Here is an 18,589-nt window from a genome sequence, read left to right as displayed (position 1 = left end):
TCTAAGGGTAGTTTTCAGACATTCTAAAGGTAGTTTTCAGACATTCTAAGGGTAGTTTTCAGACATTCTAAGGGTAGTTTTCAGACATCCTCAGGGTAGTTTTCAGACATTCTAAAGGTAGTTTTCAGACATTCTAAGGGTAGTTTTCAGACATTCTAAGGGTAGTTTTCAGACATTCTAAAGGTAGTTTTCAGACATTCTAAGGGTAGTTTTCAGACATTCTAAGGGTAGTTTTCAGACATTCTAAGGGTAGTTTTCAGACATCCTCAGGGTAGTTTTCAGACATTCTAAGGGTAGTTTTCAGACATTCTAAGGGTAGTTTTCAGACATTCTAAGGGTAGTTTTCAGACATTCTCAGACAAAGGTAGTTTTCAGACATTCTAAGGTTTTCAGACATTCTAGTTTTCAGACATTCTAAAGTTTTCAGTAGTTTTCAGACATTCTAAGGGTAGTTTTCAGACATTCTAAAGGTAGTTTTCAGACATTCTAAGGGTAGTTTTCAGACATTCTAAGGGTAGTTTTCAGACATTCTAAGTTTCAGGTAGTTTTCAGACATTCTAAGGGTAGTTTTCAGACATCCTCAGGGTAGTTTTCAGACATTCTAAGGGTAGTTTTCAGACATTCTAAGGGTAGTTTTCAGACATTCTAAAGGTAGTTTTCAGACATCCTAAGGGTAGTTTTCAGACATTCTAAAGGTAGTTTTCAGACATCCTAAGGGTAGTTTTCAGACATTCTAAGGGTAGTTTTCAGACATTCTAAGGGTAGTTTTCAGACATTCTAAAGGTAGTTTTCAGACATTCTAAGGGTAATTTTCAGACATTCTAAGGGTAGTTTTCAGACATTCTAAGGGTAGTTTTCAGACATTCTAAGGGTAGTTTTCAGACATTCTAAGGGTAGTTTTCAGACATTCTAAGGGTAGTTTTCAGACATTCTAAGGGTAGTTTTCAGACATTCTAAGGGTAGTTTTCAGACATTCTAAGGGTAGTTTTCAGACCGGGCATAAGAGTAGAAAGGATACAAGGCCTTGAAGGTGCAGACTGACCGTGCTTCCTCCTTCCTCTGCTCCTGCTCCAGCTCCTGCTGCTGTTTCTTCTCCTGTTTCTCCTTCTCTCTCCTCAGCCTCTTCTCCAGCAGAGCAGCCCTCTTCACCGCCATGTCCTCCTCTCCCTTCCCATCGTCCTGGAGGGGTACGGGGTGGACACAGAGTCAGAAATAGGTTAGAAAACATTTCAGAATTTAAATGGCTGCCATGTTGACACCAAAGTTCAACTTAGAGTGGAAATTGTAATCTTCTTTTCATGGAACGTTCGGTGCCAACATGAAGGCTAGTTTACTTTGTTTTTTTGTTGCTCCAGAGACTAAATGAGATCAGACAGCATTGTCACATCCTCTCACTTCAAAGATCCCTCATTAAGATCAGTCAAATGTTTGTCAGGGGGAATTCAGGCATCCATTCCATCATGTCAGATGCATATGACCAATTTGAACCAGTTATAACATGTTGTGCAGTTGTGACTAAATATTTTGTTTTCTGGGATAAGGACATGTGTGCTTCTACATCTGCAGTGCTCTCTGGGTTTTACGCTGGGTATCTGTATAGCACTTTGACAACTGCTCATGTAAAAAGGACTTTAGAAAATAAATGTGATTGATTGAGTTGTGTCTGTTGAAAGTTGATGGTAGCTTCCAGAAAATACACTGAGTAGCTGTTAGCTAACCCATCTGCAGTGGTATACTGTACAGTAGCTCAGTTGGCTCCATTCTCGTAGCATAGCTCTGCTGACTCCATTATCCTACAGTAGCATAGCTCTGTTGGCTCCATTATCCTACAGTAGCATAGTTCAGTTGGCTCCATTCTCCTACAGTAGCATAGTTCAGTTGGCTCCATTCTCCTACAGTAGCATAGTTCAGTTGGCTCCATTCTCCTAGCATAGCTCTGTTGGCTCCATTCTCCTACAGTAGCATAGCTCTGTTGGCTCCATTATCCTACAGTAGCATAGCTCTGTTGGCTCCATTATCCTACAGTAGCATAGTTCAGTTGGATCCATTCTCCTACAGTAGCATAGCTCTGTTGGCTCCATTATTCTACAGTAGCATAGCTCTGTTGGCTCCATTATCCTACAGTAGCATAGTTCAGTTGGCTCCATTCTCCTACAGTAGCATAGTTCAGTTGGCTCCATTCTCCTACAGTAGCATAGTTCAGTTGGCTCCATTCTCCTACAGTAGCATAGTTCAGTTGGCTCCATTCTCCTACAGTAGCATAGTTCAGTTGGCTCCATTCTCCTACGGTTCCGGGTTGGAGCGAGCGGTCGCATCTACACTTCGGTCCGCATCTACACTTCGGTCCGCAGGTAGTATAACTTTTCATTACATTTTCATTACATTTCATTATAGTACAACGGTTTGATTTGTCTAATCTTAGCAATTTCTTCTTAGCTAGCTACATAGGCGTCTTTGTATCAAAGATAATTGCGTAATTATCGTATTTCGTCGTCCTAACGTCCTAACGTAGTCTACACTGCTATCTGCCCAGCAGCTAGCTAATCGTCCACCGTCTACCAGCACTGTAGAAACTATTACACTCAACTGAACGACTCGATTAGTGTAGTGTTAGCTAGCTACATAGTTGTCTTTGCTGTCTTCGTATCCAAGATAATTGTGTAGTTTAGAGTGTGTAGACTTAGAGTGATTATCTTAATTTACCGAGGTTAGCTAGCCAGCTATTTGTCGTCCTTAACGTAGGAGATACTGCTAGCTAGCTAGCCAACAGCTAGCCAACAGCTAGCCAACAGCTAGCCAACATCTACCGAATAGAACTTCAACAACCCGGTCAACATTCCGCTCCGCTCCACAGGTAGTATCACATTTTCATTTCACTTCATTACAGTACAACGGTTTGATTTGATCGTAGCTAGCTAGCTACATAGTCGTCTTTGTATCTATGACAATTGTGTAGTCTAGAGCGATTTTCTAGGTTAGCTAGCCAGCTATTGTCGTTCTTTTAACATAACGTAACATAATCAACACTGCTAGCTAGCCAGCTAGCCCCCAAATAGCAGCACTGTAGAAACTATTACACTCGACGGAACGACTTGATTAGTGTAGTGTCAACAACGCAGCCACTGCCAGCTAGCCTACAAAGTCAACAACGCAGCCACTGCCAGCTAGCCTACTCCAGCAGTACTGTATCATTTCAATCATTTTAGTCAATATGATTCTTGCTACGTAAGCTTAACTTTCTGAACATTCGAGACGTGTAGTCCACTTGTCATTCCAATCTCCTTTGCATTAGCGTAGCCTCTTCTGTAGCCTGTCAACTATGTGTCTATCTATCCCTGTTCTCTCCTCTCTGCACAGACCATACAAACACTCCACACCGCGTGGCCGCGGCCACCCTAATCTGGTGGTCCCAGCGCGCACGACCCACGTGGAGTTCCAGGTCTCCGGTAGCCTCTGGAACTGCCGATCTGCGGCCAACAAGGCAGAGTTCATCTCAGCCTATGCCTCCCTCCAGTCCCTCGACTTCTTGGCACTGACGGAAACATGGATCACCACAGATAACACTGCTACTCCTACTGCTCTCTCTTCGTCCGCCCACGTGTTCTCGCACACCCCGAGAGCTTCTGGTCAGCGGGGTGGTGGCACACCGGGATCCTCATCTCTCCCAAGTGGTCATTCTCTCTTTCTCCCCTTACCCATCTGTCTACCACCTCCTTTGAATTCCATGCTGTCACAGTTACCAGCCCTTTCAAGCTTAACATCCTTATCATTTATCACCCTCCAGGTTCCCTCGGAGAGTTCATCAATGAGCTTGATGCCTTGATAAGCTCCTTTCCTGAGGACGGCTCACCTCTCACAGTCCTGGGCGACTTTAACCTCCCCACGTCTACCTTTGACTCATTCCTCTCTGCCTCCTTCTTTCCACTCCTCTCCTCTTTTGACCTCACCCTCTCACCTTCCCCCCCTACTCACAAGGCAGGCAATACGCTCGACCTCATCTTTACTAGATGCTGTTCTTCCACTAACCTCATTGCAACTCCGCTCAAGGCTTCGACCACTACCTTGTATCCTTTACCCTCTCGCTCTCATCCAACACTTCCCACACTGCCCCTACTCGGATGGTATCGCGCCGTCCCAACCTCCGCTCTCTCTCCCCTGCTACTCTCTCCTCTTCCATCCTATCATCTCTTCTCTCTGCTCAAACCTTCTCCAACCTATCTCCTGATTCTGCCTCCTCAACCCTCCTCTCTTCCCTTTCTGCATCCTTTGACTCTCTATGTCCCCTATCCTCCAGGCCGGCTCGGTCCTCCCCTCCCGCTCCGTGGCTCGACGACTCATTGCGAGCTCACAGAACAGGGCTCCGGGCAGCCGAGCGGAAATGGAGGAAAACTCACCTCCCTGCGGACCTGGCATCCTTTCACTCCCTCCTCTCTACATTTTCCTCCTCTGTCTCTGCTGCTAAAGCCACTTTCTACCACTCTAAATTCCAACCATCTGCCTCTAACCCTAGGAAGCTCTTTGCCACCTTCTCCTCCCTCCTGAATCCTCCTCCCCCTCCCCCCCTCCTCCCTCTCTGCAGATGACTTCGTCAACCATTTTGAAAAGAAGGTCGACGACATCCGATCCTCGTTTGCTAAGTCAAACGACACCGCTGGTTCTGCTCACACTGCCCTACCCTGTGCTCTGACCTCTTTCTCCCCTCTCTCTCCAGATGAAATCTCGCTTCTTGTGACGGCCGGCCGCCCAACAACCTTCCTGCTTGACCCTATCCCCTCCTCTCTTCTCCAGACCATTTCCGGAGACCTTCTCCCTTACCTCACCTCGCTCATCAACTCATCCCTGACCGCTGGCTACGTCCCTTCCGTCTTCAAGAGAGCGAGAGTTGCACCCCTTCTGAAAAAACCTACACTCGATCCCTCCGATGTCAACAACTACAGACCAGTATCCCTTCTTTCTTTTCTCTCCAAAACTCTTGAACGTGCTGTCCTTGGCCAGCTCTCCCGCTATCTCTCTCAGAATGACCTTCTTGATCCAAATCAGTCAGGTTTCAAGACTAGTCATTCAACTGAGACTGCTCTTCCCTGTATCACGGAGGCGCTCCGCACTGCTAAAGCTAACTCTCTCTCCTCTGCTCTCATCCTTCTAGACCTATTGGCTGCCTTCGATATTGTGAACCATCAGATCCTCCTCTCCACCCTCTCCGAGTTGGGCATCTCCGGCGCGGCCCACGCTTGGATTGCGTCCTACCTGACAGGTCACTCCTACCAGGTGGCGTGGCGAGAATCTGTCTCCTCGCCACGCGCTCTCACCACTGGTGTCCCCCAGGGCTCTGTTCTAGGCCCTCTCCTATTCTCGCTATACACCAAGTCACTTGGCTCTGTCATAACCTCACATGGTCTCTCCTATCATTGCTATGCAGACGACACACAATTAATCTTCTCCTTTCCCCCTTCTGATGACCAGGTGGCGAATCGCATCTCTGCATGTCTGGCAGACATATCAGTGTGGATGACGGATCACCACCTCAAGCTGAACCTCGGCAAGACGGAGCTGCTCTTCCTCCCGGGGAAGGACTGCCCGTTCCATGATCTCGCCATCACGGTTGACAACTCCATTGTGTCCTCCTCCCAGAGCGCTAAGAACCTTGGCGTGATCCTGGACAACACCCTGTCGTTCTCAACTAACATCAAGGCGGTGGCCCATTCCTGTAGGTTCATGCTCTACAACATCCGCAGAGTACGACCCTGCCTCACACAGGAAGCGGCGCAGGTCCTAATCCAGGCACTTGTCATCTCCCGTCTGGATTACTGCAACTCGCTGTTGGCTGGGCTCCCTGCCTGTGCCATTAAACCCCTACAACTCATCCAAAACGCCGCAGCCCGTCTGGTGTTCAACCTTCCCAAGTTCTCTCACGTCACCCCGCCCCTCCGCTCTCTCCACTGGCTTCCAGTTGAAGCTCGCATCCGCTACAAGACCATGGTGCTTGCCTACGGAGCTGTGAGGGGAACGGCACCACAGTACCTCCAGGCTCTGATCAGGCCCTACACCCAAACAAGGGCACTGCGTTCATCCACTTCTGGCCTGCTCGCCTCCCTACCACTGAGGAAGTATAGTTCCCGCTCAGCCCAGTCAAAACTGTTCGCTGCTCTGGCCCCCCAATGGTGGAACAAACTCCCTCACGACGCCAGGACAGCGGAGTCAATCACCACCTTCCGGAGACACCTGAAACCCCACCTCTTTAAGGAATACCTAGGATAGGATAAAGTAATCCTTCTCACCCCCCCTTAAATGATTTAGATGCACTATTGTAAAGTGGCTGTTCCACTGGATGTCATAAGGTGAATTCACCAATTTGTAAGTCGCTCTGGATAAGAGCGTCTGCCAAATGACTTAAATGTAAATGTAGAATAGTTTAGTTGGCTCCATTCTCCTACAGTAGCATAGGTCAGTTGGCTCCATTCTCCTACAGTATAATAGTTCAGTTGGCTCCATTCTCCTAGCATAGTTCAGTTGGCTCCATTCTCCTACAGTAGAATAGATCAGTTGGCTCCATTCTCCTACAGTAGAATAGATCATTTGGCTCCATTCTCCTACAGTAGAATAGTTCAGTTGGCTCCATTCTCCTACAGTAGCATAGTTCAGTTGGCTCCATTCTCCTACAGTAGAATAGTTCAGTTGGCTCCATTCTCCAACAGTAGAATAGATCATTTGGCTCCATTCTCCTACAGTAGAATAGTTCAGTTGGCTCCATTCTCCTAGCATAGTTCAGTTGGCTCCATTCTCCTACAGTAGAATAGATCATTTGGCTCCATTCTCCTACAGTAGAATAGTTCAGTTGGCTCCATTCTCCTACAGTAGCATAGTTCAGTTGGCTCCATTCTCCTACAGTAGCATAGTTCAGTTGGCTCCATTCTAGCATCGCTCAGCGGTTTACTACTCTAGCAGTACACACAATTACTGTCCCAGACCCAGAAGAAGTCATGGTTCATGAGTCATCCCATAGTTCATGTTGTGCCAGACACACAGTTCTGCATGAACATTATTCTGTCCTGTTGCTTTTACATTGCTTACACTGTACATGTAACTTTAATATTTTATGATTATAACAAAAATGGATCAATGAACGCATTCAACATTTTAGAGTCGTAACATGCTAAATACAGTACTTGTACCGTCATCTCACAATTCTGAAATTCCTACCTTGTAGAAGAACCCACAGCATATTTTCTGGTCCTCTCCGTACAGCTCTCCACTCAACTCCAGACCCTGTCCTCCCAGAGGCTTCAGTGCGGACATTGGTACTTCTATCAGATCTCTACTGGGCTGGGACAGCACCTCTGCCAACTTCTCCGTCCTTCCATCTCTCCTCTCCTCCTTCCCTTCCTGCTCTCTCCCTTTAGTGGGCGAGGAGGGATGCGCGCCTGCACTCCTTATTCCCGCCTCTGCTACCTCTGGCTGTGTCTCAGGCTGCTCATTTTGGTTCTGGGGCTCCTCTGCTCCCCCTGGGGCCCCTCCCTCCTTGCCCTCTTCTGTGGCCCCAGGACCCTCATCATGTCCCAGGTAGGCAAAGGAGGTGACCTGGGTCTGGCTCGGGGAGAAGCGTCTCAGCCTGGGCAGACTGTCCACGGACGTGGGGGTGTTGAGCATCCGTCTTAAGGGAGTTACCTTGAGCTCGCTGGGGCGTGGGGTACGGGGGGTGTGAGGGGTGCTGGCGTGGAAGGAGGCTGGTCGGCGTTTGAGGCCGCCAGGGGAACGGTGGGGGGCGCGGGGGGAACCACCGGCAGAGGACAGGATGGGGGACAGGGACCCCACGGACCCCCGGCCGGCTACGCTGTTTCGCCGGAGCTCCCGTAGCTGCCTGTAGAGAGAGTAGAAATGTGGATTTACATTTTTGCAATGATAACTAACCAAGCGATAATAGTATTGCGATAATTGATACCACAATTAATGAATGATGAAAACACATGGTTTTAGTCTAAATATCATGCCATTCTAATGCACAATTAATGTGTATTGATTACTATACCTGTATGTGGGTGTGTGTGTCTGTGTCAGTGGTACCTGTGTGGTGAGGGCGCTGGAGGAGGTATGACCCAGGACTGTTGCTGTTCCCTCATGGACATGATCCTGTCCTGCTGCTGAGCCAGCCGCTGCATCTCTGTCTGCAGGAACCCCAGGGACGTGTTCAGCCTCTCGATGGAGCTCGTGTACTCAGCCACGTCCACCTCTCCAGCCACTAACCCTGGAGCAAGACACAGCGGACACGCCTACTTTATAAGGTGGGTATCACACATGTTTACAACGGTACACATACTGAAGTACGACTGCTCTCTAGCCTGGCCCTCTATCATTTTGTAATAATGGTCAATGGTCAATGTCGAGACAAAATTGGCAACAGAACAAACAGAGCTGGGACCAGGCTAGATTTTATTGAACATTTATTTTTATTTTGAGTCAAAGATGAGACTAAGATGTATTTTTCAGATGCTCCAAAGAGTGGAAAATCAAAGTACATGGCAAAGGTTTTGATTTGATCAGGAGCTATAGTGGCGACCCACCTGCACCCTCCTCGCAGGGGGACTTGGGAGCGGCTCCATCGGGCTTGCACCTCTCCGCCTGGCCCAGACTGCCTGACGGGGTGAGCAGGGGGTCTGGGGAGGATTTGTCCAGGTCTGGGCCCCCAGGGAGGGGGCTGGTGGGAGAGGGGGTTATCCCTTTCCGTCTCACCACGTTGAGGAAGGCTGTCCTCCCCATCTTCTGACGATGCCGGGTGAACGCTGCCTCCACCTGAAACAGTGACAAAAATGGTTGATTATTTCAGCACATTTTTAATAGCCAATGAACATGCTGGCTTGGCATGCTAAATTATCCAACAAGATGATGGTTCAAATGAAGTGATTTCTGACTGATAACTAACTCTAATCATTTGATTGGACTGCTCATTTAAAAAATCTAGTAGACTGTTGTTTTGTTCTTTGTCTGACACAATACCCAGTCACCTAAGTAAATGGTGCACTACTTTTGAACAGAGCCCTATGGAAATAGGGAATAGGAACCGTTAGGGAATAGGATGCCAGATGCCGGAGGGAAGACGCTCTCGGAAGCTGAACTAGCCTATACCTTCTTCTTCTGGGCCTCGATGGCTCTGCGTTTCTCCTCCAACTTCATCTTCAGGTGCACCATCTCTGACGACAGCAGGTGGGTGTGGTCTTTGGTAGAGGGTGTGGCCGGGCTCTGGGCTGGGTGGGCGGGGCTTGAGCCCTGTAAGGGGCAGAGAGAGAGAGAAACACAGAGTAGGAAAAGGGACGTTGAGAGAGAAAGAAAGGGAACAGAGTAATAGATCAGAGAAACAGTTTCTCTACTGACCTCAGGTGTGGCAGTTTGTGCGGGGGGCGTGTTCGGAACATTGAGCTCCGAGCTCTCGGGGGTGGTCCCTCCACTGCTCCGTCCCTCAAGCTTACGAAACTTCTGCTCGGCGAAGCTGGTCATGCGAACCACGCCTCCGCCTGAACCGCCAGAGGACGAGGCAGGGCTGGGCACATGGGACAGGGGGGCGGGGGGCACCGAGCTGGGGCATGGGCTGCTCCTCTCTCCCCTGCCTCCGTTCCTCACCCCCCTCTCTCCATCCCCCTCTGGTAGGGGACAGGATCGGGTCATAGCCTCATAGTCAGGGTCTATATCAGAGTAGTCCCTGAGGGAAGAGTTGTCCTCCTCCAAACTCTCCTGGATGTCCTCCGTCCTCACGTGGATCCCTGTGTCCACCTCATCCGTAGAGGCTGAGTTGAGGTCGGCCTCGTCCGCCCGGGCCTTAGCCGATCCTGGGTAGTCGTCAGGGTCGTCGCCTGGGTCTGGAGGTTCGGCTCCATCATGTAGGAAGAAGCCGTTGGCCCCGGGCCCCAGGCTGCCGTGGGGCCTCTCTGTGTCGTGGATGATCTTCAGGGCCTCCTCGATGCTGGGCGGGGTTGACGGGCTGACCGGGCCACTGCCGCCCTTGCCGTTCTCTGGGAGAACGCCATTGGAATATCTAGATTACCAGACATGTATGATAATTTATTAGACACTTATTCATAGCATCTAACAGTTAACATGTATGTAACATATTTACATTCAATATGTGTCCCCCATGCAGACATTAAAACCTGCAACAGATCCATCAGACGTACCTGCTCTGGCTCCTGTGTGGCTGAGTCTGCCCACGCCCCAGTGCTTTATGGGAGTTGTAGTTACGTGAGTCTCTGTCGTAGTCCTCCTCAGGTATGTGTCCAGCACTGCAACCCTGACCGTTAACGCTGACCAGCTGAAAGGGAAGTTGGTGCCTCATGCCCCCCCGAGGTGTGTGGTGAACTTTGAACCCCCCCAGGCCCTCTGTGCTGGCAGAGCGGGTCATGCCTCGGAGGGAAGGACCCCGACAGGGAGGGGCGCTTGGGTCCCCGTCCAGAGGAATCTCAAAGGAGATGCCCCGAGACCGTCTCTCCTTAGGCCACGTCCCAACACAGCCGTCCACATAGCACATGGACGCTGACCTCTTGATCACACCTGCCAGGAACAAGGAAAATGATTCGCTTGGTTCACACAGAGTACCAGTAGTAGTTCAGAGTCGTCAGCCAGATATGATGAAGGAGTGTTTGTGATTCTGAGGAAAGGGGTAGGTAGTTCCTGTGTTCTTACCTGCAGCAGCAGAGTCTGGTTGAAGCCTGAGAGAGCAAGGGTGAGAATTTTACCATAAAGCTCAAGAGCATATACCTCCTGTAACTGCTAAGTTGAACTATGCTGGACCTTTCACAACATTGTTCAATACGAGAAAATTAAATAACTACAGGTGATTATATTAATTCAATATTAATTCATACCTGTCGTGTTTTGGGCTGTCAGGTCTGTCCCCAAAGTCCTTTTTGGCTGGGCTACACATAGGACCCATAGTCCTGGATGAATGGGCAGGATCACAGGCTGGGTACAAACAAACACTAATCATTCTTCAGGATCCTCAAGTCAATAAAGGTACGTGACGTGATCTGAGTTCTGGTGAAAACTGAAATATAATGTGATATGCAAATGAAGTTGATTTATCTTCATAATGCCAACCATCATCATCCTTTTTGGCTTTCAAACACCAATATCCTTACCTTGTGGGTCAAAGACTCTGGGCTGTACAAACGTAGGCTTCACCACTTCAAACCACCAGAACAGCTCTGCCATAAACACCAGGTAGTTGTTCTGCAACAGGACAAAACACAGCATAAACACCAGGTAGTTGTTCTGCAACAGAACAAAACACAGCATAAACACCAGGTAGTTGTTCTGCAACAGAACAAAACACAGCATAAACACCAGGTAGTTGTTCTGCAACAGAACAAAACACAGCATAAACACCAGGTAGTTGTTCTGCAACAAGACAAAACACAACATAAACACCAGGTAGTTGTTCTGCAACAGGACAAAACACAGCATAAACACCAGGTAGTTGTTCTGCAACAGAACAAAACACAGCATAAACACCAGGTAGTTGTTCTGCAACAGGACAAAAAGACATAAAACACAACATAAACACAGCATAAAGGTAGTTGTTCTGCAACAGAACAAAACACAGCATAAACACCAGGTAGTTGTTCTGCAACAGGACAAAACACAGCATAAACACCAGGTAATTGTTCTGCAACAAGACAAAAACAAAACAACATAAACACCAGGTAGTTGTTCTGCAACAGAACAAAACACAGCATAAACACCAGGTAGTTGTTCTGCAACAAGACAAAACACAACATAAACACCAGGTAGTTGTTCTGCAACAGAACAAAACACAGCATAAACACCAGGTAGTTGTTCTGCAACAGGACAAAACACAACATAAACACCAGGTAGTTGTTCTGCAACAGGACAAAACACAACATAAACACCAGGTAGTTGTTCTGCAACAGGACAAAACACAGCATAAACACCAGGTAGTTGTTCTGCAACAGGACAAAACACAGCATAAACACCAGGTAGTTGTTCTGCAACAAGACAAAACACAACATAAACACCAGGTAGTTGTTCTGCAACAGGACAAAACACACACACAAGTTAAATAGGGGGAAAGGAAATGTAATACATCCAAATAAATGCATTTGTCCAGAAGGTGTCTCTGTTGAGACAAGTCACAGACGAGGCAACATACTGTATAGTGGCTGGTAGATCAATGATGAGGTCAGGGATAGCAGGTAAAGCTGCCTCCAAGCTACCCTGGTTGCTAAGTAACTGAGTGTGGGTGTGTGTGTTATTGGCAGCCTCAGATTTCTCCGTTACCTCAACATCTAGTGTATAGTGGAGAAAACTGATAAATATTAGAGTGTGCCATAGACACACACAACAGAGTATAATATGGCTTCATTCATTTAATGATTCATCCATTTCTTCAGACTGGGCCTCTGTCTCTATGGAATGGAGGGTCTTCATTGACCACAACCTCCCCGCAAACTAAGACTGGACTGAAGATTTCAAAACATTGTTGCTTGGATATTCCCCTTTGGATTGTCAAGAGCTTTTAGACATTGAGTTTAGAGTGTAGGACACCCACCCACACTGTGGTGGTCTGGTTAGGGGTTTTGGAGAAAGTTGGGCCAGTAGTGAGTTGGCTCCATGCCAGGGTCTTTAGCTGCTCTTCAGGACACGTTCTGTCACTATCTGCCCCTCCGAGACGCTTGTTGCACTGTGACCAGTCTATACACACCCAGTGGTGCATGGTGTGTGTGTATACACGACAGGCCAAAGAGGGCCATGTGCCCCCTATTGGTTGTGTTTGTCTCACTAAATAGGAGGTTGGTACAAACACACACACACACACACACACACACAGTCTAAGGAAAGGACATAGTGTGCCAACAGGCAGGACCAGAATCCCAATTGGTTCTGACTAATGTTCCTATACTACATGTTACGTATTCTAGCAGTCTATAACCACATTGCATGGTTATATTACATGGTTACATTGCATGGTTACATTACATGGTTACATTACATGGTTACATTACATTACATGTTTACATTACATGTTTACATTACATGGTTTACATGATTACATGTTTACATTACATGTTACATTACATTACATCACATGGTTACATTACATAGGTACATTACATTACATTACATGGTTACATTACATGTTTACATTACATTACATGTTTACATTACATGGTTACATCACATAGTTACATTACATTACATTTTACATTACATAGTTACATTACATTACATGTTTACATTACAAAGTTACATTACATGGTTACATAACACATTCTGTATGAATGAGCAGTAAATCAGAACTCATTATGTATTATTTGTAGCACATAAATAATCAACAGTTCTGTCATCCTCTGATAGAAAAGGGCAAAACAACAGAGAGGCTGTGAGACAGTGAGAGGCAGGGAAAGACAGGGAGAGACAGGCATTACAGACATTAGATAGTTTACATTACATGGTTACATTACAGGTTTACATTACATGTTTACTCTGTTACATTACAGGTTTACTTACATGTTTACTTGGTTACAAAGGTTTCATTCTGTTTTTGGTTTAATTACATGTTTACATTACATAGTTACATTACATGTTTACATTACATTACATGTTTACATTACATGGTTACATTACAGGTTTACATTACATGTTTACATTACAGGTTTACATTACATGTTTATTTGACTTTGCGGAACAGTTTCAGTATGGCAAAATTTACCCCTGTTTACACACATGGTTTACACACATGTTTACATTACAGTTTACATTAAGGTTTCATTACTAACTCTAACAGGTTTCATTATGTTTCATTACCAACATGTTTCATTATGTTTATCATTACTAACTCTATGTTTCATTACCAACTCTATGTATTCATTACCAACTATATGCATCATTACATATCTCATTACATGTATCATTACTAATGTTTCTACATGTTATCATTACATGTTTAATTCTATGTATCATTACATTAACTCATTATGTATTCATTACTAAGGTTTCTATGTATCATTACCAACATTCATGTTTATCATTACCAATTATATGTTTACATCATTACTAATTCTATGTTATTCATTACATTAATGTTTACTATGTTTCATTACAGGTTTAACTCTATGTATCATTACTAACTCTATGTATCATTACTAACAGGTTTACTATGTATCATTACCAACTCTATGCATCATTACCAACTCTATGCATCATTACTAACATTCTATGCATCATTACATTAACTCTATGCATCATTACTAAGGTTTCTATGCATCATTACTAACTCTATGCATCATTACTAACTCTATGCAGCATTACTAACTCTATGCAGCATTACTAAGGTTTACATACAGCATTACTAACATTCTATGTACAGCATTACATGGTTAACAGGTTTCTATGCAGCATTACATTAAGGTTTCTATGCATGCATTACAGGTTTAACTACTATGCAGTTACATTACATGTTTATTACTCTAACTACATTATGTTTACATTCATTACTAATGGTTACATTAACTACATTATGTTTCATTACAGGTTTAATTACATGTATCATTACTAATTCTATGTTTCATTACTAACATTCATGCATTCATTACATGTTTAATTCTATGCATCATTACATTCTATGTATCATTACTATCTCTATGCATCATTACTATCTCTACATGTTTACATCATTACTATTTACTACATGCATCATTACTAATGTTTTACATTATGCAGCATTACATTAACTTCTATGCAGCATTACATGTTTAACTCTATGCAGCATTACTAAGGTTTATGCATGCATTACTAACTCTATGCAGCATTACTAACTCTATGCAGCATTACCAACTCTATGCAGCATTACTAATGTTTAACTCTATGTATCATTACTAACTCTATGTATCATTACTAACTCTATGTATCATTACATATGGTTACATCATTACTATCTCTATGTATCATTACTATCTCTATGTATCATTACTATCTCTATGCATCATTACTACATCTCTATGCATCATTACTAACTCTATGCATCATTACTAACTCTATGCATCATTACTAACCTATGTCAGCATTATTTAAACTCTATGTTCATCTGTGTTTTATGTTAGCACCCTGCCCTATGCAGCATTACTTGTGGTAACTGTTTTTTGTTTTTGTTTATTTTTGGTGCAGCTTTTTGTGTTTTACCTAACCTTTATTTGCCATTTTTTGTATTTTAGCATTACTAACTCTAACTCTATGTATCATTTCTGGGTTAACTCTATGCAGCATTACTAACTCTATGGAGACCCATTACTAACTCTATGCATGTTTACATTACTAACATTACATTATATGCATTCTGCATTACTAACTCTAACTCTATGTATCATTACTAACTCTATGCATCATTACTAACTCTATGCAGCATTACTAACTCTATGCAGCATTACTAACTCTATGCATCATTACTAACTCTATGCATCATTACTAACTCTATGCATCATTACTAACTCTATGCATCATTACTAACTCTATGCATCATTACTAACTCTATGCAGCATTACTAACTCTATGCAGCATTACTAACTCTAACTCTATGCATCATTACTAACTCTAACTCTATGTATCATTACTAACTCTATGTATCATTACTATCTCTATGCATCATTACTATCTCTATGCATCATTACTAACTCTATGCATCATTACTAACTCTATGCATCATTACTAACTCTATGCAGCATTACTAACTCTATGCATCATTACTAACTCTATGCAGCATTACTAACTCTATGCAGCATTACTAACTCTAACTCTATGTATCATTACTAACTCTATGCATCATTACTAACTCTATGCATCATTACTAACTCTATGCATCATTACTAACTCTATGCATCATTACTAACTCTATGCATCATTACTAACTCTATGCATCATTACTAACTCTATGCATCATTACTAACTCTATGTATCATTACTAACTCTATGCATCATTACTAACTCTATGCATCATTACTAACTCTATGTATCATTACTAACTCTATGTATCATTACTAACTATATGCATCATTACCAACTCTATGCATCATTACTAACTCTATGCATCATTACTAACTCTATGCAGCATTACTAACTCTATGCAGCATTACTAACTCTATGCAGCATTACTAACTCTATGCAGCATTACTAACTCTATGCATCATTACTAACTCTATGCATCATTACTAACTCTATGCATCATTACTAACTCTATGCATCATTACTAACTCTATACAGCATTACTAACTCTATGCAGCATTACTAACTCTAACTCTATGCATCATTACTAACTCTATGCAGCATTACTAACTCTATGCAGCATTACTAACTCTATGCAGCATTACTAACTCTATGCATCATTACTAACTATGCATCATTACTAACTCTATGCATCATTACTAACTCTATGTATCATTACTAACTCTATGCATCATTACTAACTCTATGCATCATTACTAACTCTATGCATCATTACATTACTAACTCTATGCATCATTACTAACTCTTTGTATCATTACTAACTCTATGCATCATTACTAACTCTATGCATCATTACTAACTCTATGCATCATTACTAACTCTAACTCTATGCATCATTACTAACTCTATGCATCATTACATTCTATGTATGCATCATTCTATCTCTATGCATCATTACTAACTCTATGCATCATTTACTAACATTACTAACTCTATGCATCATTACTAACTCTATGTATCATTACTAACTCTATGCATCATTACTAACTCTATGCATCATTACTAACTCTATGCATCATTACTAACTCTAACTCTATGCATCATTACTAACTCTATGCATCATTACTAACTCTAACTCTATGCATCATTACTAACTCTATGCATCATTACTAACTCTATGCATCATTACTAACTCTATGCATCATTACTAACTCTATGCATCATTACTAACTCTATGCATCATTACTAACTCTATGCATCATTACTAACTCTATGCATCATTACTAACTCTAACTCTATGCATCATTGCTAACTCTATGTATCATTACTAACTCTATGTATCATTACTAACTCTATGCATCATTACTAACTCTATGCATCATTACTAACTCTATGTATCATTACTAACTCTATGCATCATTACTAACTCTATGCATCATTACTAACTCTATGTATCATTACTAACTCTATGCATCATTACTAACTCTATGTATCATTACTAACTCTATGTATCATTACTAACTCTATGCATCATTACTAACTCTATGTATCATTACTAACTCTATGTATCATTACTAACTCTATGTATCATTACTAACTCTATGTATCATTACTAACTCTATGCATCATTCCTAACTCTATGTATCATTCCTAACTCTATGTATCATTCCTAACTCTATAAAGGTTCAATTCACAATACCCCCTTTCAGCCATTTGTCCACACATACCCCTCAACGAGATCTATAGCATCACTCTACCTCCAATGTCAACCCTCCATATCCCTCCCTACCTAACCCAGGCCATGACCCCCCCGGGTCCCTCGTTGTTACCCCTGCCCCCCTCCTGTCTCCCCAGCCCCCTTCCTGTCCCCCCAGACCTCCTCCCTAGTCCACAGCCTCCCTCTCTGTCCTGTTCCCCTGGTTCTACCTTGATGGAAGAGTGGGCATAGAGCCTACCTTGTTGGAAGAGTGGGCATAGAGCCTACCTTGATGGAAGAGTGGGCATAGAGCCTACCTTGATGGAAGAGTGGGCATAGAGCCTACGTTGATGGAAGAGTGGGCATAGAGCCTACCTTGATGGAAGAGTGGGCATAGAGCATGTCCTCCAGGGAGAAGTGGCAGCAGTGGTTGAGGTTGTCCCTACAGAACTCCTGCACCAGCTGCAGATTGTACAGACTGTCAGCCATCGACATGGTCTCCTTCAGACAGATATCTGGAGGGTGGGGAGAGGAGAGAGCACAGGGGCGGAGTTAGAGTTTAAGGGTTTGTTTTCAAATATATCCGAAAAGCTTCAGCAATGCATCAATGGCTTGCTTGTTTGGGGTCACTTAGAAATGTCCTTGTTTTTGAAAGAAAAGCACACAAAAAATGTCCATTAAAATAACATCAAATTGATCAGAAATACAGTGTAGACATTGTTAATGTTGTAAATGACTGTTGTAGCTGGAAACGGCTGATTTTTTAAATGGAATATCTACATAGGTGTACAGAGGCCCATTATCAGCAACCATCACTCCTGTGTTCCAATGCCACGTTGTGTTAGCTAATCCAAGTTAATCATTTTAAAAGGCTAATTGATCATTAGAAAACCCTTTTGCAATTATGTTAAAGCAATAAAACTGGCCTTCTTTAGACGAGTTGAGTATCTGGAGAATCAGCATTTGTGGGTTCGATTACAGGCTCAAAATGGCCATAAACAAATACCTTTCTTCTGAAACCCGTCAGTCTATTCTTGTTCTGAGAAATGAAGGCTATTCCATGCGAGAAATTGCCAAGAAACTGAAGATCTCGTACAGCGCTGTGTGCTACTCCCTTCACATAACAGCTCAAACTTAGCTATTCTCTCTCTTCTCTGTGTGTGTGTTAGCTAT

General features: G+C 43.7%; 1 protein-coding gene across 7 annotated transcripts in view; it reads right to left on the bottom strand.

The window, feature by feature from the left end:
• The window catches only part of LOC135510152 (calmodulin-regulated spectrin-associated protein 2-like), an 80,175-nt gene that overhangs the window by 8,231 nt on the left and 53,355 nt on the right, over positions 1 to 18,589 (bottom strand). For all 7 annotated transcript variants that reach the window (XR_010451077.1, XM_064930974.1, XM_064930935.1 and 4 more), the window contains exons 6-16: positions 17,792 to 17,931; positions 11,124 to 11,214; positions 10,851 to 10,947; positions 10,669 to 10,694; positions 10,164 to 10,536; positions 9,367 to 10,024; positions 9,121 to 9,261; positions 8,559 to 8,787; positions 8,062 to 8,242; positions 7,201 to 7,858; positions 1,043 to 1,179 (exon numbers count right to left, since the gene is read on the bottom strand). Coding sequence is in view for 6 of the 7 variants with exons in the window: in XM_064930974.1 (XP_064787046.1) it covers positions 1,043 to 1,179; positions 7,201 to 7,858; positions 8,062 to 8,242; positions 8,559 to 8,787; positions 9,121 to 9,261; positions 9,367 to 10,024; positions 10,164 to 10,536; positions 10,669 to 10,694; positions 10,851 to 10,947; positions 11,124 to 11,214; positions 17,792 to 17,931 (2,731 nt within the window). In the remaining variant the exon portion in view is untranslated. The remainder of the gene's footprint in view (positions 1 to 1,042; positions 1,180 to 7,200; positions 7,859 to 8,061; positions 8,243 to 8,558; positions 8,788 to 9,120; positions 9,262 to 9,366; positions 10,025 to 10,163; positions 10,537 to 10,668; positions 10,695 to 10,850; positions 10,948 to 11,123; positions 11,215 to 17,791; positions 17,932 to 18,589) is intronic.

Source organism: Oncorhynchus masou, chromosome 3 (assembly GCF_036934945.1).
Source record: "Oncorhynchus masou masou isolate Uvic2021 chromosome 3, UVic_Omas_1.1, whole genome shotgun sequence".
NCBI lineage: Eukaryota > Metazoa > Chordata > Actinopteri > Salmoniformes > Salmonidae > Oncorhynchus > Oncorhynchus masou.
Note: the sequence above shows the minus strand (reverse complement) of the source record. Positions and strands in the feature narration are given on the sequence as shown.